A 20,347-nucleotide genomic window follows, 5' to 3' on the forward strand; every position below is an offset into this window, starting at 1 on the left:
TCTGGCCTGGATCGAGTACGCTCATAATAGCCAAGTTTCATCTGCCACCGGCCTCTCCCCGTTTGAGGTGTGTTTGGGGTACCAGCCCCCATTGTTTCCGCTAGTGGAGGGAGAGGTTGGGGTGCCCTCGGTCCAGGCCCATCTGAGGAAGTGCCGTTGGGTGTGGCGTACCGCCCGCTCTGCCCTGCTCAGAGCCCGAATGAGGGCTAAGGCCCATGCAGACCGCCGGCGTTCCCCGGCCCCTGCATACCAGCCCGGGCAGGAGGTTTGGCTATCCACAAAGGACATCCCCCTGCAGGTGGAATCCCAGAAGCTCAAGGACAGGTACATAGGACCTTTTGCCATAACCAAAGTCCTCAGTCCGGCCGGAGTGAAGCTGAAGCTACCAGCTTCACTGCAGATTCATCCAGTGTTCCATACCTCAAGGATCAAACCCTACCACACGTCGACTCTCTGCACCCCCGGACCGGCGCCGGATCATAGATGGAGAGCCTGCCTGGACCGTGCGCAGGCTCCTGGATGTCCGTCGAAAGGGCCGGGGGTTCCAGTATCTGGTGGACTGGGAGGGGTATGGACCCAAAGAACGCTCCTGGGTGAAGAGGAGCTTCATCCTGGACTCGGCCCTCCTGGCCGACTTCTACCGGCGGCACCCGGACAAGCCTGGTCGGGCGACAGGAGGCGCCCGTTGAGGGGGGGGTCCTGTTATATGGGACGCTGAAGAGGAGGTACTGCTGGCCCACCACCACCAGATGGCGCCCTGCTTGGAGTGCGGGCTTCAAGCACAAGAGGGCGCCGGAGCCACTGGGAGTGACAGCTGTCACTCTTCATCAGCACCAGCTGTCACTCAGCCAACTCATCACCATCTCCATTAAGGCCGGACTGCGACTCCACCTCCTCGCCGAGAAATCAACTACCAATCAGGTAATTTTCTCTGCTGACTCAAAACATTGAGTAATAATCTGAACTTCTTTGTAGCCGTTTTCCTATGGTGTGTCCTTATCTGTGGGATTGGCGTTTGGTGTGATCAGCGACGGCTTCGCTTCACACCCCAACCAGATAAGTGGTTAGACAGGAGCTGCACGAGTATGTGATTAGAGGTGGAGGTGCTCCCTCCTTACTGAATACAGACTGTGGGATTACTGAGTGTGCAACCTCACACTCATCAGGACTGTCTCTGTTCTCTGCCAGCAGTACCGGGTCTGACTGCTGAAGACAGCGGCCACCTGGGGCGCAGGGCTTGGCGGCTCCGGTGTTCTTCAGCTCCGTTGGCAGTGGAAGCTGTGTGGATCCGGCTCTTCTCTCGCCAGGCATCTTCTATCGTCGAGCCTGCCCACACGTCACCTGGTGTATGATTGACAGTCACTATATTGTTATTGTCTGTACGTCGTTGTGTGATTCACAACATTAAATTGTTACTTTTGGCTTATCCATTGTCCGTTCATTTACGCTCCCTGTTGTGGGTCCGTGTCACGACACTTTCACAACACCGTGTCAACCAACAAACTGAACCCATCACTCTGGCACTCTCACGAAATCACAGAGAAACAATCAGGTTCAAAGTCAATTCCCCTCCCAAGACACCATTGCTGCTTTGATATCCATGGTTAAAGTGTCATAACCCCCACATTGATTGGTCTGCTGGGAAGGTTGTAAGTTGTAGTTAGTTTTGCCACTCTGCTTGTTTGCAGTCTGCTTTGTCTCTCACAGAGAGTGTTGTTGGCTTACCCAGTCCTGTGCCTACAGAGTTGTCTCTTGTACCAGCTGATTACCATGACCGGTTAAAGAGTGTGCTCTTTCTTTGCCTCCCCATAGACCGTACAACTGTGCCATTGATCTCCTCCCTGGTGCCCCTTTGCCTTCTAGTCGCTTGTATAACTTGTCTTGACCCGAAAATGATTCAGTGGAGAAGTATATCATGGAGTCATTGTTAGCTAGTCTAATCCGGCCTTCCTCCTCCCCTCTTGGTGCCGGTTTCTTCTTTGTGGCTAAGCAGGACAAGACCCTACTTCCCTGTGAGGTTGAACAATATCACAATAAAGAATAAGTACCCCCTACCATTACTCACTTCTGCTTTTGAACCTCTCTAAGGTGCAACCATATTCACAAAGCTGGATCTAAACTGGTTCGCATAAAAGAAGGAGATGAATGGAAGACTGCCTTCAACACTGTGTTGGGTCATTTTGAATATTTTGTGATGCCATTTGGTCTGACAAATGCACCTGCTGTTTTCCAGGCTTTGGTGAATGATGTATTGAGAGATTTTCTCCATCGTATTATCTTTGTCTATCTTGATTTTTTTTTTTTCCAAGACGCAGTCAGAACACATCTCTGAGGTCTGTCAGGTTCTGCAGGGATGCATAAAGAAAAAACTGTTTGTCAAAGCGGAGAAGTGTGAATTCCACTCTAGCTCCCTGAGTTTTCTTGGGTACATTATGGACAGTGGGCAGGTGAAGACAGATCCAGAAAAGGTCAGAGCAGTTGCTGAATGGCCACAACCCACCAGTAGGAAACAGCTTCAAAGATTCCTGAGCTTAACTAATTTCTGCAGGAGGTTAATTAAGGATTTCAGTCATGTCGCTGCACAAAATAGACTTGCCTCCTTGTAATTCCAGACTCCTGAGGCTGAGGTTGCCTTTCATGAGTTAAAGACATTTCATCTCTGCACCTGTCCTGATGCAGCCAGGCCCACTCCGGGAATATATTGTGGATGTGGATGCATCTGGCACAGGAATTGGGGCAGTTTTCTGATTCAAATTACTTTATTAATCCCAAAAGGGCAATTCATTTATACAGTTAGCCCATCCATAATTACAGAATAAATATGGTAGAACCATTTAACATCCACAATGAAACATCATCACAATAATAATCACAGTAATCACAACCAGTGACAGCAAAGCAATATGCAAAATCATCCCAATTCATCTCTGTACTTGTGCACTTAGCAACCTTATGGCCAAAGGAATAAAAGAATTTGTATAACAATTTGTTTTCCGAATCAGCACATAATGCTGCCAGCCTGTTTTGTCTCAGCACCTTGATCCTGTTCAGAAGCTCCATCCCTGTGCCTACTTTTCTCAATGTTATCTTCGGCTGAGCGCAACTACAGTATGTTGTTGGTGACTGAGACCTCCTGGCTGTTAAACGTGCTCTTGAGGAATGGCGACACTGATTGGAGGGAGCAGAACAGCCGTTTGTGGTATGGACTAGCCATAAAAATCTTGCTAACCGACTGAACCCACGCTAAGCCCTGGGCCTGTTTTTCAGTAGGTTCAGTTTTACCGTTGCCTATCGCCTTGGCTCCTGTAATGTGAAACTGGATGCCATCTGATGCCAATATGTGGTGGCGAACACCAACTACGGTCCAGACACTATGCTCCCTGTTAATTGTGTGGTAGCAGCTGTAACTTGGCAGATTGAGTCAGCTGTGAGAGTTACTCAGCAGGATCAGCCAGATCCAGGAACTGGTCCCCTAACTGTCTGTTTGTAACAGATTCTGTCCGTTTACAGATCTTGCAGTGGGTTCCTGCTTCACAGTCCTCTTGCCATCCAGGGATGACTCGTACTCTCTCACTGCTCAAAAGACACTTCTGGTGACCCACTATGGACTCAGACACCTGTGCCTTTGTCACTACCTGAACTGATTGTGCACAAGGAAAATCTTTTCATCGCCCTCCTGCTGGCCTGCTTCATCCTCTACCTACTCCCAGTTGCCCTTAGTTGCACATTGCCTTGGATTTTGTCACTGGGTACCTCTCTCCAGTGACATTGTACTGTATCAGCTTGAGGTCCTCCGTTCATCTCTCAAGTCTGAGAGCCTTCTGTCAAGCTCTGGGTGCATCAGTTAGCTTCTCCTCTGGTTTTCACCCTCAAACAAACGGTCAGGCTGAGAGGGCTAATGAGGAACTGGAGTCAGCACTACATTGTGTTGCGATGTTGAACCCTGCTGCCTGGAGCACCCACTCAGCTTGCCATCATCTTCGCCAGTACCGTAAGCTCTGGAAAGACACCCATACAGCACTCCTCCGAACCTCCAATACCACTAAGCATTTGGCGGAGTGGCACCGAGTATTTGATCCACGGTATGAACCAGGTCAGACCGTTTGGTTGTCCTCGAAAAATATTCCTGGAAAGACAGAGTCCAAGAAGTTGTTACCTGGGCCCTTTCTCTAAGATTATCAGTCCTACTGTCGTCAAGTTGAGGCTCCCCAGTCCACTGCGAATCCACTTTAAACTCTAAAACAGGAAATGCTGTCTCAATGAGAAAAATTGATGTAACAATTTGCACAGATTGTTATAGAAGTTATTTCAACTTTCAACAGAGTTAATGCCATAAGACTTCTCTAGTAAAGTTGAAATAACTTTAGTTAAGTTGAAATAACAAAAAAAAAAATACATACAAATTGTTGCATCACTTTTTCTTGTTGAGATAACGGTTCATTTATTACAAGGTACCTTCCATGCTTCCCAGCTCAAACCCATTGTTGACAGTCCTCTGTGCCCTCCGGCCGTGCCCCCTCCACCTGCCCGGCTTGTCAATGGTCATCCAGCTTTCTCCATCCATTACCTTCTTTCTGTCCATTGGTGTGGCACGGGGCTCTAGTTGACTTGGAGGTTTATGGGCCAGAAGAGCAGTCGTGGGTCCCTCCTTCCTTCATTCTGGACTCCCAGCTGGTGAGGGAGTTTCATCCCTTCCATCACTGTCTGCTTGGTGGGCTGCTGGAGGGCTGCCATTAGTTGGGGGGGGGGTACTGTTAGGGTTTAGGCTTTGCCTTTGCTTTTCCCTTTCCATGTGTGTCTTCTTGTTTTCCCTCCCTGGTGTGTCGTATGTCTCTGTGTTTCTGGGTGTGGACTCTGGGTCCCCTCCTCCGGCCTGCCTGTCTGATCCTCTGCAGCTGCTGAGTCTGCTCACCTGCAACCTATCTCCAATCAAGCCACTGCAGTATTTAACCACGGCTCAGACATCCTGACAGATTACTGGCCTTATCTCTGAGAGGACTTTTCATGGTTTGCATTTTTGGTGTTATTTCCCCGGACATCTGTTTACCTGTTTTCTCTATGCGTCAGATCCTCTGCGCCTGAGCCACCGGAATCCTAGCTGTCATCAGCCTTGCTTCAGCCTTAGCCGCTTATTTGATTCCTCATATTTGACTCCTCTGCCTGCCCCGCCACGCTGTTCCTGTCCTCCGCTGTCAGACCATTCCAGCCAAGCCTGCTGACATCTCATCTATATGTATTATGAAAAATTAAGAACAACTGTGCCTAAATTTACATGTAATTTGTCTGCCACCTGCTGGTCGGTGGGCACATTGTGTGTGCTCAGTGGAGCACCTGATCCGCTGGGGCCCACTTTCACCTCGGTATCCGCTAATAAGATAAGGTAGCAACTGCAGGGGAGAAACAGGAATCATAAATAATACTTAAGTGTCAATAAAAAAAGAAAAAAGTTGCACTGAGTTTCATATTTAAAGGTGACATTTAGCACAGTGTCTGTGCGCAGACTAGCACATGTTGCATGCATAAATTATGAATATTACAAAGTGAGTTAATATAAGAAACTTAGATTTTTACTTATTTGACAGTCTGTGGATTGTCTTCCTTGAACTCTGACTCAGAGCAGGTCTGTACAATTTAGTGTAAATGAATTAAAAATATGGTGTCTAGGATGGTGGGTTGCGGAAGTGGTGGGCTGCTTTGGTGTAGTGCCTGTGGATGATCAGTTTGGTTGCCGGTGTTCTTCGGACAGGTCAGGGGATGGATTTATGGACGTTTCCGGGTCACTGAATGTGTTTTGGACTTTATTTGCATTGATTATGAGGACATGCAGACAGTATGGCACTCTGTGGTGGATCTGTGTGGAGTGGATGGTTCTCAGGGGCTGGGTGGCGGTGCAGGAGGGAGAGGGGTGAGGGGGCCGCCAGGATGGCGCAGGGGAAGTTGTAGGCTTCTGTGGATGTGATTGGAGAGATTGTGCATGGTGCATGTTGTGCGTTTTGTATCCCCAGTTATAAAGCTTCATGATGGGGTGGTATGGAGGAGGATTTTCTTTCACCAAAACATCAAATCTAGGCTTGCATCTCAGATGTACCTTCTGGGAAATTGTAGCTGAGGGTCTGCTCCTTTCTATGCCCCTGACCAAGGCAGCCTCTCTACATCTGGAGTTGGTCCCTGGGTGCCAGACTGTGACTGCCCACTGCTCCTAGTGGTTGGATTGTGTCTAACTGTAATTAGGATGGGTTAAATACAGAGGACACATTTCGTTGTGTGCATGTATGTATCTACAGTGTCATTAGAGGCTCTGTTCCATTCTGTTCTATGTAAATTTTACTAATTTATGTAATACCTTTGTGTGCAGATTTTCCTTTATCCCACAAAGAGTGACACAGTACGGTATATACACAGTAAAATCACCAGTGTTAAATTAACACTGGCAGTGTTAATTGCCCATTGTCAAAGGTTTTATTTCAGTCACACTGTGTGAATAACAGAACTTAGGAGGAGGCCATGCTCTTCAAAAACTTTAAAAACAAACAATTGTCAAAGGTTTTATCAAATTCTTTAGTCTGAGATCTTGTTTTTGGCTTGGCCATGGCACTTGATTTACTACAACTTGCCATGCTGTGACTTGAAATTACATGTGTAATTGCATGATCACTGTAATAATATTAGTATTTATGTAGCTTTTGTGACTTCTCTAAAACAAGTACTACCAAGTCAGGAGCATTATATATCATAAACTTGAATGTTGTGTTCAATGCAGGGTTCATGAAAACTAATCATGAAGTCAAAACAATTACATTCTAATATTTCGAAAGATGTTAAAATTACAGTATATATTGCAGTTTTCTTTTTTGCATGGGGTGGTGGGTTTTTGTCATGGTAGACACCCACTTCCTATATGAAATATCTCCAAAATAACACAGTGCACAATATCTGAAGTGGATGTAAGCATATTTGAAAAAAATATATATTTTCTACCATTACCACCTCCTGCTACCCACAGCTAATCACATCAACCATGTTTTCACCCACTCAAGAGCTGCTAGACAACAGACTCCATAATTCAGATGTTTTTTAATATTAGGGGAAATGTGCAATGCTGGGGTTAGCTGAGGACCAGTGTTTAGAAATACTACTCGAACTTGGAGAAATTCAGTTCAAGTGGAGGCAAGTTGAGGTCCTTGGAAGTGGCTAACAGGATTGACCACTGTAGATTTATTAAAATTATGTTTACCTACAGTATGGATTTGCTTTGCTAGATTCACTATCTATTTATTAGATTTTCTCATTTATTTTATTTTTAAGTATAGATTTTTTTTTTTTTCTCCCCAGGTGTTCCAACCAGACGGAGGCAACAGACAGCCCAGTTTGGGCCTACAATTATTGCCCCACGTCCTACTCCTGGGTAGTCCTGACTGGCCTCATTCTCTACCTTGCATTCTTTGCTCCAGGTTTGATATGACTGACTCTCTGCCATTTTTAGTCTGTCTTTTTAAACAAATGGCCCATCTGTTGTTAAATAGACCATGTTTTATTCTTTAGGTTCAACAAGGAACTTGATTGGTAGCACATTTTCTTAAACTTCAATGGATTATATCCATCCAAATTTGACAGAACATGAATATAAAGATGTTCTGAGTAACTTTGTAAGTCAAAGAGATACAAGATACTTGGGTATATTCCATTTATAATAATACAATTTGAGAGGATTAAAAAAGGAAACCTACTGTGTCTGCACTGTGTGTATTAAATAGGTGGGACCAAGAGTTCCAAAAAAAACCATGGTGTTGCTCAATTGTGGAAATAATGTAAACTGAAGCAACGGTCCGTAATAATCAACTCAAATGTGAAGTCGACATGGCTTGCGGGCTGATGCAGAGTATAGACCTGTCAGTGGAAAAAAAAATAGATATATAAACATTGTTCACTGTGTATGTACTCTGGCAAAATAATTTCCTTCAGGATAAATAAAGTTGATCTTTTATTTATATATATATATATATATATATATATATATATATATATATATATACACAACCCCTGGCAAAAATTATGGAATCACCGGCCTCGGAGGATGTTCATTCTGTTGTTTAATTTTGTAGAAAAAAAGCAGATCATAGACATGACACAAAACTAAAGTCATTTCAAATGGCAACTTTCTGGCTTTAAGAAACACTATAAGAAATCAAGAAAAAAAGATTGTGGCAGTCAGTAACGGTTACTTTTTTAGACCAAGCAGAGGAAAAAAATATGGACTCACTCAATTCTGAGGAATAAATTATGGAATCACCCTGTAAATTTCCATCCCCAAAACTAACACCTGCATCAAATCACATCTGCTCGTTGACATTAACCCTATGTCATGAAATTGACCCTATGTGTCTTTTTGCAAGGAATGTTTTCACAGTTTTTGCTCTATGGCAAGATGCATTATCTTCTTGAAAAATGATTTCATCATCCTTAAACATCAGAAAAGTGTCCAAAATATCAACGTAAACTTGTGCATTTATTGATGATGTAATGACAGCCATCTCCCCAGTGCCTTTACATGACATGCAGCCCCATATCATCAATGACTGTGGAAATTTACATGTTGTGCATTTTCTGTTTTTGAGACATATTGCTTTAAGTTTTCTGTCTTGACGCTTTGATGTCTTCCTTGGTCTACCAGTATGTTTGCCTTTAACAACCTTCCCATGTTTGTATTTGGTCCAGAGTTTAGACACAGCTGACTGTGAACAACCAACATCTTTTGCAACATTGCGTGATGATTTACCCTCTTTTAAGAGTTTGATAATCCTCTCCTTTGTTTCAACTGACATCTCTCGTGTTGGAGCCATGATTCATGTCAGTCCACTTGGTGCAACAGCTCTCCAAGGTGTGATCACTCCTTTTTAGATGCAGACTAACAAGCAGGTGTGATTTGATGCAGGTGTTAGTTTTGGGGATGAAAATTTACAGGGTGATTCCATAATTTATTCCTCAGAATTGAGTGAGTCCATATTTTTTTTCCTCTGCTTGGTCTAAAAAAGTAACCGTTACTGACTGCCACAATCTTTTTTTCTTGATTTCTTATAGTGTTTCTTAAAGCCAGAAAGTTGCCATTTGAAATGACTTTAGTTTTGTGTCATGTCTGTGATCTGCTTTTTTTTCTACAAAATTAAACAACTGAATGAACATCCTCTGAGGCCGGTGATTCCATAATTTTTGCCAGGGGTTGTATATATATATATAAACTTACCGCAAAGACTCGAGGAGTTTTAATCTGTGCGGAATACAGTGTCACATCAAAATAATCCAGAACTAAACCAGTGAAAGCTACCTGTAGCTCTAATATGAACCTCTCCTCTGACCAGACTCCTGAAGTTGCTGTTATGATGGAAACAACACCTTTGACCAGTGAGGAGACAGTTTACTCACACCTGACTATTGCTTCCATTCTTTGGTCTGCTTTGAAATATTGCTGTGTGAAACTAAGCAATCAAAAGGTTATAGGTCAGATCTGGGAGCATGCTCTCGTGCTGTGTGTTGCTACATCCACCACACCTTGATACCGCCTTGGGACTAGTTCTTCACCACCTCTTAAAAGAAACAATCTGTCTTCAGCAGTCAGGTGAAAAGTGGGTGTGTGTGCTTGGCTTTCTTCTGTCGTGAGGGTCCTCAACACTGAGACGTGCGTGCTGGATCATGTCCAGAGAAATGCCCCACATACCCAAAATATCATAGCTGATGTTTGCTGCAAAAACTATTAAAATATGATGGGAGAGAAAGGAGTGAAAATGTAAAAGTGACAAATCACAGCCCCTGTGGTCTCCATTGTTTAGCAGGTGCGTGGTTTCCCAGCTATGCAGAGGACTCTGATAGTGGTTGTCTTTGGTTTACCACACCAGGGATATGTGTAAAACTTAACACCATATTGCATTGCAGGCAACAAGCAGCATTTTGTTAATAATTACTGGCTTTGAACTACGCCGTACCTCATTTAGGTGCCAGGTCTGAGCACGGTTTGAAAAAAAAAAAGCCTTTTAATCAAGAAAATAATGGAGGTAGAAATAGTGGAGGTGTCGGAGAGGAGGATGTTGAGTAAATTGCTCGCCATCCGGGACAACACCTCCCACCCTCTTCATGCCACATTGATGTCCTGTCAGAGCACCTTCAGCCAAACACTGAGGCCACTGAGGTGCACCACAGAGCACCACAGAAGGTCTTTCCTGCCTGTGACGATCAGACTGTATAACTCCTCCCCTTTCTGCAGGGTGAATAGGTAACGATCAGTTTTTCAGTTACTCAGAGCTATGTACAATACTATCAAACATCTGTGTAAATGTCTTTCAGTCATTGTCCATAAACATGTTGTACTCATTGTAAAAAAAAACAACAAAAAAAAACAGTGCTTACTGTTTTCGCACTCTGGCAAAACAATTTTCTTTGGGATTTATAAAGTTCTTTCTTATTCTTAATAATCATAATAATACATTTTATTTGTAACATATTTTACATCAAATAAATGATCTCAAAGTGCTACAATGCATAAAGACATGAAACATCTAGAAAACTTATTTTCTAGATGTTTTCTAGAGGAAAAACCTTCCTATATATGTCAGTAAATACGGTACCCACTTTCCTCGAATCGGCGAGTGTCAGTGCTGAACTTCATTTTATACCTGTCACTGGGCACGTCCAGACTGCTCTGTCCAGTATACGAGATGAGATGAGATTTATTGTCATTGTCATTACACGAGTGCAACAACAATGAAATTATGTTTACACTCCAATTATCTCAGACAAGATACAGCAATTAATCCACAATTATTACTTGTTTACTGTAATAATGGCACAAATCAGAATTAAAGACAACACATATGCATTTGACATTGTTTAAGTGCACTAAACTTGAAGCAGTCCCTTATCCGAATTGAGGTAAAGCAGGTGAATTAAATCAAATCAAATCAATTTTATTTATATAGCGCCAAATCACAACAAACAGTTGCCCCAAGGCGCTTTATATTGTAAGGCAAAAGCCATACAATAATTACAGATAAACCCCAATGGTCAAAACAACCCCCTATGAGCAAGCACTTGGCGACAGTGGGAAGAAAAAACTCCCTTTTAACAGGAAGAAACCTACAGCAGAACCAGGCTCAGGGAGGGGCAGTCTTCTGCTGGGACTGGTTGGGGCTGAGGGGAGAGAATCAGGAAAAAGACATGCTGTGGAAGAGAGCAGAGATCAATCACCAATGATTAAAAGCAGAGTGGTGCATACAGAGCAAAAAGAGGTGAATAAAAAGAAACACTGGGTGCATCATGGGAAACCCCCCCAGCAGTCTAAGTTTATAGCAGCATAACTAAGGGATGGTTCAGGGTCACCTGATCCAGCCCTAACTATAAGCGTTTTCAAAAAGGAAAGTTTTAAGCTTAATCTTAAAAGTAGAGAGGGTGTCTGTCTCCCTAATCCGAATTGGGAGCTGGTTCCACAGGACAGGAGCCTGAAAGCTGAAGGCTCTGCCTCCCATTCTACTCTTACAAACCCTAGGAACTACAAGTAAGCCTGCAGTCTGAGAGCGAAGCGCTCTATTGTGTTGATATGGTACTAAGAGGTCCCTAAGATAAGATGGGACCTGATTATTCAAAACCTTATAAGTAAGAAGAAGAATTTTAAATTCTATTCTGGAATTAACAGGGAGCCAATGAAGAGAGGCCAATATGGGTGAAATATGCTCTCTCCTTCTAGTCCCTGTCAGCACTCTAGCTGCAGCATTTTGAATTAACTGAAGGCTTTTCAGGGAACTTTTAGGACAACCTGATAATAATGAATTACAGTAGTCCAGCCTAGAAGAAATAAATGCATGAATTAGCTTTTCAGCATTACTCTGAGACAAGACCTTTCTAATTTTAGAGATATTGCGCAAATGCAAAAAGCAGTCCTACATATTTGCTTAATATGCGCATTGAAGGACATATCCTGATCAAAAATGACTCCAAGATTTCTCACAGTATTACTGGAAGTCAGGGTAATGCCATCCAGAGTAAGGATCTGGTTAGACACCATGTTTCTAAGATTTGTGGGGCCAAGTACAATAACTTCAGTTTTATCTGAATTTAAAAGCAGGAAATTAGAGGTCATCCATGTCTTTATGTCTGAAAGATATTCCTGCAGTTTAACTAATTGGTGTGTGTCCTCTGGCTTCATGGATAGATAAAGCTTGGTATCATCTGCGTAACAATGAAAATTTAAGCAATGCTTTCTAATAATACTGCCTAAGGGAAGCATGTATAAAGTGAATAAAATTGGTCCTAGCACAGAACGCTGTGGAACTCCATAATTAACCTTAGTCTGTGAAGAAGACTCCCCATTTACATGAACAAATTGTAAACTATTAGATAAATATGATTCAGACCACTGCAGTGCAGTGCCTTTAATACCTATGGCATGCTCTAATCTCTGTAATAAAATTTTATGGTCAACAGTATCAAAAGCTGCACTGAGGTCTAACAGGACAAGCACAGAGATGAGTCCACTGTCTGAGGCCATAAGAAGATCATTTGTAACCTTCACTAATGCTGTTTCTGTACTATGATGTATTCTGAAACCTGACTGAAACTCTTCAAATAGACCATTCCTCTGCAGATGATCAGTTAACTGTTTTAACTACCCTTTCAAGAATTTTTGAGAGAAAAAGAAGGTTGGAGATTGGCCTATAATTAGCTAAGATAGCTGGGACAAGTGATGACTTTTTAAGTAATGGTTTAATTACTGCCACCTTAAAAGCCTGTGGTACATAGCCAACTAATAAAGATAGATTGATCATATTTAAGATCGAAGCATTAACTAATGGTAGGGCTTCCTTGAGCAGCCTGGTAGGAATGGGGTCTAATAGACATGTTGATGGATTGGAGGAAGTAACTAATGAAAATAACTCAGACAGAACAATCGGAGAGAAAGAGTCTAGCCAAATACCAGCATTACTGAAGGCAGCCAAACATAAAAATATGTCTTTGTGATGGTTATGGATAATTTTTTTCTCTAATAGTTAAAATTTTATTTGCAAAGAAAGTCATGAAGTCATTACTAGTTAAAGTTAAAGGAATACTCGGCTCAGTAGAGCTCTGACTCTTTGTCAGCCTGGCTACAGTGCTGAAAAGAAACCTGGCTGCAGCAGCAGGGGCCCGCACAGCGCTGCCTTTGAGGGGGTGGAGAGACCGTCCTTGCCAGAGTCCCAAGCAGCGAGAGCGCAAGGGGTTTTTAATGAAAATGCATTGCGATTGGACAGGGCATTTTGTCCGATGTGAGCAAAAATCCGTTATACAAAATCTGGTATATACGATGTTTATTACATGGAAATCCATACAAAAACATTTGGACCTTTGCTTTTTTTCCAGTGAGTGTGAATATCCCGTTTATACAATAGCGGTTTAGGTGAGTTTTTTTTTACTGAACCGTATGTAAATAAAAAACAAAATCTTTTGTCGCTCATGCTTTTACAGGCTAATTCCTTGTCCTGTGTTGTTTTTTTTTTGGTAGGAATGGGTACCATGCCTTGGACCGTGAACTCTGAGATCTACCCCTTGTGGGCCCGCAGTACTGGCAATGCCTGCTCAGCTGGAGTCAACTGGGTTTTTAATGTGCTGGTTTCTTTGACCTTCCTTCATGTGGCTCAGTTTCTGACCTATTACGGTAAGGCTTCATCAGGTGGTCAGATGAGAGCAAACACTGATTTTTATCAGAGAAGAATATGCACTTGATTTCTAATTGTGAAATAATATTGGTGGCCTATATGTCAGTCTTCTTTAGAATTAACATACATCCATCCATCCATTTTCTTCCGCTTTATCCGGAGTCGGGTCGCGGGGGCAGCAGCTCAAGCAAAGCCGCCCAGACCTTCCGATCCACACACACTCCCCCAGCTCCTCCAGGGGAACCCCAAGGCATTCCCAAGCCAGCCGAGAGATGTAATCCCTCCAGTGTGTCCTGGGTCTTCCCTGGGGCCTCCTCCCAATGGGACGTGCCCGGAACACCTCTCCAGCGAGGCGTCCAGGGGGCATCCGGAAAAGATGCCGGAGCCACCTCAACTGACTCCTTTCGACGTGGAGGAGCAGCGGCTCGACTCCGAGCTCCTCCCAAGTGACCGAGCTCCTCACCCTATCTCTAAGGGAGTGCCCAGCCACCCTGCGGAGGAAACTCATCTCAGCCGCTTGTACCCGCGATCTCTTTCGGTCATGAGCCAAATCTCATGACCATAGGTGAGGATCGGAACGTAGATCGATCTGTAAATCGAGAGCTTTGCCCCCCTACTCAGCTCTCTCTTCACCACGACGGTCCGATACAGCGACCGCATCACTGCAGACGCTGCACCGATCCGTCTATTGATCTCACGCTCCATCTGTCCTCACTTGTGAACAAGACCCCGAGATACTTAAACTCCTCCACTTGAGGCAAGGACACTCCACCGACCTGAAGAGGGCAAAGCACCTTTTTCCGGTTGAGAACCATGGCCCCGGATTTGGAGGTGCTGATCTTCATCCCGGACGCCTCACACTCGGCTGCAAACTGCCCCAGTGCACGCTGAAGGTCCTGATTTGACGAAGCCAACAGAACCACATCGTCCACAAACAGCAGAGACGAGATTCTGTGGTTCCCAAACCAGACCCCCTCTACACCCTGGCTGCGCGTAGAAATTCTGTCCATAAAAATAATGAACAGAACCGGTGACAAAGGGCAGCCCTGGTGGAGGCCAACGTGCACTGGAAACAGGTTTGACTTACTACCGGCAATGCGAACCAAGCTCCTGCTACGGTCGTACAGGGACCGGATAGCCCTTAGCAAAGGACCCCGTACTCCCGGAGCACTCCCCACAGGGCGCCCCGAGAGACACGGTCGAACGCCTTCTCCAGATCCACAAAACACATGTGGACTGGTTGGGCGAACTCCCATGAACCCTCGAGCACCCGATGGAGTGTGTAGAGCTGGTCCAGTGTGCTGCGACCAGGACGAAAACCACACTGCTCCTCCTGAATCCGAGGTTCGACCATCGGTCGAATTCTCCTCTCCAGTACTCTGTAATAGACCTTACTGGGGAGGCTGAGGAGTGTGATCCCCCTATAGTTGGAACACACCCTCCGGTCCCCCTTCTTAAACAGAGGAACCACCACCCCAGTCTGCCAGTCCAGAGGCACTGTCCCCGATTGCCACGCGATGTTGCAGAGGCGTGTCAGCCAAGACAGTCCCACAACATCCAGAGACTTAAGGTATTCAGGACGGATTTCATCCACCCCAGGAGCCTTGCCACCGAGGAGCTTTCTAACCACCTCGGTGACTTCTGCCTGGTTATTGGATGAGTCCGCCTCTGGGTCCCCAGTCTCTGCTTCCTCTTCGGAAGACGTGACGATGGGATTGAGGAGATCCTCGAAGTACTCCTTCCACCGCCCAACAACATCCCCAGTCAGGGTCAACAGCTCCCCACCTGCACCGTAAACAGTGCCGGTGGACAGCTGCTTCCACCTCCTGAGGCGTCGGACGGTTTGCCAGAATCTCTTCGAGGCCGACCGATAGTCCTCCTCCATAGCCTCCCCGAACTCCTCCCAGACCCGAGTTTTTGCCTCTGCGACCGCACGGGCTGCAGCACGCTTGGCCTGGCTGTACCTGTCAGCTGCCTCCGGGGTCCCACCTACCAACAAAGATAAGTAGGACTCCTTCTTCAGCTTGACGGCATCCCTTACTTCCGGTGTCCACCACCGGGTTCGGGGATTGCTGCCGCGACAGGCACCGGAGACCTTGCGACCACAGCTACGAGTGGCCGCATCAACAATGGAGGTGGAGAACATGGTCCACTCGGACTCCATGTCTCCAACCTCCCCCGGGATCTGAGAGAAGCTCTCCCATAGGTGGGAGTTGAAGACCTCCCTGACAGAGGGTTCCGCTAGTCGTTCCCAGCAGACCCTCACGATACGTTTGGGCCTACCAGGTCTGACCGGCTTCCTCCCCTCCCAGCGGATCCAACTCACCACCAGGTGGTGATCGGTCGATCACCTAATGTAGGCCATTAATTTAGGTGGCCTAGTGGTTAAGCGGTGGGCTAGACACCAGAGGATCCTCGGTTCAAAGCCCAGCCGGACTGGAAAATCACTGAGGGCCGTAGTGCATCAAAGTGATCAAAGCTTCCACTCAGACGGCTTACAAACTCCTTGTCACCTGTTGATTGACATTTTGTTCCAGTCAGTTTTGTTTAACCTGTCAAAAGTGTCTCTGACAAAGATGCTGATCCCTTACCCACTCTGACATCTCTCTTGATACGATCAGCACCAAACACTGAGCATGTGTCTCTTCCAGGGGCGTTCTTCCTGTATACGGGCCTGGTGGTGCTGGGCCTAATCTTTGTCCTGGGCTGTCTCCCAGAGACCAAGGGCCTCCCGCTGGAGGAGATTGAGAACCTGTTTGACAATCAGCTGTGTTCCTGTGGAGCCTACTCTGTGGATGACAATTGCCACGTTCAGTACACTCGGGTAAATGGCAGCAACTACCTCCACTCTGACAACGATGCCTCCGATGTAGACTGAGAAGCAGCTTTCCGCTCTCTCATTTGGTGTCCTGGCTGTGGGCTTTTTATATGTTTTATGCGTATAAGGAAGACTGATGATTGATTTGCCAATCAGCATGTTCGGACAACTTACATCAGTCGTCCTTGAGTTTTGTTTTTACTTGCTTTTGTTTCACCTGGGAGCTGGTGTTCTTTCAAATGTTTCAGTTTTGTTGTTCTCGTTCCCCCACCGCCCCTTCTGTCATCATGACAGTGTTTTCCTGGTTGTTGAGTGACCGTATCTGCCTTCTGTTATGTCAGCAAATGTCAGATGGCCTAAACAACTCTTCGCATGATTTCTGTTTTCTAGACTTTTTTGTGGGGAGACAAGCTATCTGTACAAGATTTCTTTGTGTTGTGTTCGCCTTAAAGGCTTTTGTTTACTTTCTGTACTTCAGCAATAAGGAATCTTGATTTGGGAGAAATTATAATCATCTTTAACCTCTTTGGTTTTTCACAAAATTGACAAAATGCGCCTTGGTTTGAAACATACTTTTTATAAATTACCTTTATTTCTGTTGTATACTGCAAAATTACAGCTAATTTTTACAGCTAGTATTTATTCTGAGGCGAATTCCGTGGCAAATATAGTGAATTCACTCCATGAGGTTGTGCACACGATATGAAGGAGGAACCACATGAGCAAGGATTAGAGTTAGTGCTGCCTTTGATGGAAACGGAACTCAGAATTTCACACTTATAAAGAGGGGGGAAAAAACACATATAGAGTCTAATAAAGTTCTGATAAAACATTAAGTGCCTCCACTAACTAATTTTGGCAAGCAAAATAAAACCTTTTTAACTAACTTTAGTTTTGACAGCTGACACAGCAGACCTGTGTGAGTGTTTGACCCAGTGTTATTTGAGTACTACGGAACAAAATTAAAAGTTTAAATTATTTTTATGACTGAAATGGTAAAAAAATGAGATGGGGCTACATTTTAAAACCATGCTCTTATTTTCTTCATCATAGAATCCTTCTTCAAACATGTTAGAACTCATGTTCTTTAAGTTGTAATCTTTAAAACACTTTCCTGTTAAAAAAAAAAAAAAATCACCATTTTTTTGAAGATTTTTTGTTTGTGCTGGTTGCTGATACTGTCTGTAAAGTTGGAGATATATTGCACTTTAAAACCAAATATTTTTTATATATATATATGTGTGTGTGTGTGTGTGTATATGTATATATGTGTGTGTGTCAGATATTTTTTTTCTGTTTTTCTTTTAATTTTCTACTTATTCCCTGCATTTTGTAGCAAGGTTTGGATTTCAGTCCTGCACACTATGGAGCGTTGGAGTCAGACATTGCTGTAGCCTATATAAGTGTAAGTACTGTTTTAAGGTGCTCGGTGTGTGACTTCCTATTTTTGCGGTGCGACAGCGGTGATAAATGTCAACATTCTTATTTCCACAGCTTAAATAATGGTGACCAGGCAGCCGTGAAAAACGTGCAGAACATCTTGTTTGCTCTGGCTCACTTCGGTATGAACATGTTTCATTTCATGCAGCCTGCTAGCTCTCTATAAACTGAAGTAGATAGTTTTTTACTCTAATGTGGATTTGTGTTTTAATCAAAAGTACAAATTTGTGATTACCAGCTTTTTTTGGGGGGGGGGGGGGGTCAGTTTTTTTTAGTGGTCTTTGTTTCTTAATGGTTATTTATGGTTCCTGAGGATTGCTCCAAGCAAAAGTGCAATTTGGAGATGCCAAAAATTTTGACAGTTGCTCAAACCTGCCGAACGTGTCGCTGACCGAATGGTCCTCCTTTAAAATTGGTCCACCCTGTCTTCATTGCACACTTCAGTCATCATCTATCTCAGTGACAGATATCTGAAGCTTTTGTACAACAATCATTTCCACTTAAATTCAGCATTATTTCATCATAAAAGATGGAGGAAGCATGGCAGGGTGGGCCAATTTTTAGGGGCGGACCGTTTGGTCTGCGACATCGGAATGAAATTAAAGCCTGTAAATATTATTGCACAAATGTTTAAACACAGAGTGCTGGTTCAGAAGATGTAATTTACTCTCAGGTGGAAAACATAGAGGATACAAAAAGAGATGTTTAAAAGAACTGTTTTATGTTAAAATTTTGACAGTTATTTATTTTAATCTAATAATACATGAGATATGCCCATTATATTACTATGTCATTTTGATGATGTATGTGAAATGTGATCTTTACAAAATAAAAGCACGCATATGGAAGCAGTTTTGTTCAGTGATGACTTTGTGCATAAGACTTTAATTTAGGACCCAAAGATATTTTTAAATGCATTTTAAAATGTTTGCTTTTGTGCACCTGGATTCAGGTTTGTTTCAGATCACTGGAATATGAATAGGAACAAAATAAAGAATTCACCAAAACAACTAAATCCCATATTGTTAAGTGTGTTTTGAGTATTGTCAGTTTGAATAAACCTGATGACCAGGTAAAAGTTTGGGATCCAACATTTATATGAAGGATGTTTGGCACAGAATTTGTACCACTCAGAGTAACTGGGAAGAGGGTTCTGAGATCTTCCACTACAGGAGATTGATGCTCTGATGGAATTTGTCATCGTAATCTGATGAGGCTGTCAAAGCCTCTTGCAGTTCAGTTTCTGATTATACAAATTATCCAAATATGATTTTGAACATATTTAAAAAAATATCCTGACCTTTAACCTTGAGCCACAGCATTATCACATTGTTTTTAATAAAAAAAATAATCAATAATTGAACAGTTGGCCTTAAAAATAAACATGTCATTCATTATCTTAATGGCAACTACAATCATGGAAAAACCAAAAGCTTTTTCAGAGCATTACTGATGTGAACAGTAATAATGTGTTCATGATAGTTTTGTGTTTGCTGATGTATCAGTTTTTTGATGTTGTTTAATTAAGTTGCAGACCTCTCCAGATGATACTCCTGTTTAAGGAGTTTTAGGATTTAAATTTCATTTTATTTTATAGTACAACCCCTGGCAAAAATTATGGAATCACCGGCCTCGGAGGATGTTTATTCAGTTGTTTAATTTTGTAAAAAAAAAAAGCAGATCACAGACAAGACACAAAACTAAAGTCATTTCAAATGGCAACTTTCTGGCTTTAAGAAACACTATAAGAAATCAGGAAAAAAAAAATTGTGGCAGTCAGTAACGGTTACTTTTTTAGACCAAGCAGAGGAAAAAAATATGGAATCACTCAATTCTGAGGAAAAAATTATGGAATCATGAAAAACAAAAGAAGCAAGAATTGCTCTGAACCAGAGCAAGAATTTTAGCTGAGGAAGCTTCTGCGATTTGAAGCGAAACATCCTTGCGTCAAGCAACCCAGTCCAGTTGAAGATTCAAGCTTCCCCACATCACTAGTATTTTGTTGCACCACCTCTGGCTTTTATAACAGCTTGCAGTCTCTGAGGCATGGACTTAATGAGTGACAAACAGTACTCTTCATCAATCTGGCTCCAACTTTCTCTGATTGCTGTTGCCAGATCAGCTTTGCAGGTTGGAGTCTTGTCATGGACCTTTTTCTTCAACTTCCACCAAAGATTTTCAATTGGATTAAGATCCGGACTATTTGCAGGCCATGACATTGACCCTATGTGTCTTTTTGCAAGGAATGTTTTCACAGTTTTTGCTCTATGGCAAGATGCATTATCATCTTGAAAAATGATTTCATCATCCCCAAACATCCTTTCAATTGATGGGATAAGAAAAGTGTCCAAAATATCAATGTAAACTTGTGCATTTATTGATGATGTAATGACAGCCATCTCCCCAGTGCCTT

At 43.5% G+C, this 20,347-nt stretch overlaps 1 protein-coding gene across 6 annotated transcripts in view; it reads left to right on the plus strand.

The window, feature by feature from the left end:
- LOC117515331 (proton myo-inositol cotransporter-like) overlaps positions 1–18,788 on the plus strand; it is a 50,111-nt gene extending 31,323 nt beyond the window's left edge. The window contains exons 8-12 of one of the 6 annotated variants that reach the window (XM_034175833.1): positions 7,333–7,451; positions 13,523–13,675; positions 16,328–16,500; positions 17,831–18,128; positions 18,674–18,693. In XM_034175833.1, the coding sequence (XP_034031724.1) occupies positions 7,333–7,451; positions 13,523–13,675; positions 16,328–16,500; positions 17,831–18,100 (715 nt within the window). In that variant the 3' untranslated portion in view covers positions 18,101–18,128; positions 18,674–18,693. Of the gene's footprint in view, positions 1–7,332; positions 7,452–13,522; positions 13,676–16,327 lie in introns of all 6 variants that reach the window. The other 5 variants (XM_034175834.1, XM_034175835.1, XR_004562127.1 and 2 more) reach the window with 5 other exon arrangements.
- The last annotated feature ends 1,559 nt before the right edge of the window (positions 18,789–20,347 follow it).

Source organism: Thalassophryne amazonica, chromosome 8 (assembly GCF_902500255.1).
Source record: "Thalassophryne amazonica chromosome 8, fThaAma1.1, whole genome shotgun sequence".
In the NCBI taxonomy this organism is placed as follows: Eukaryota; Metazoa; Chordata; class Actinopteri; order Batrachoidiformes; family Batrachoididae; genus Thalassophryne; species Thalassophryne amazonica.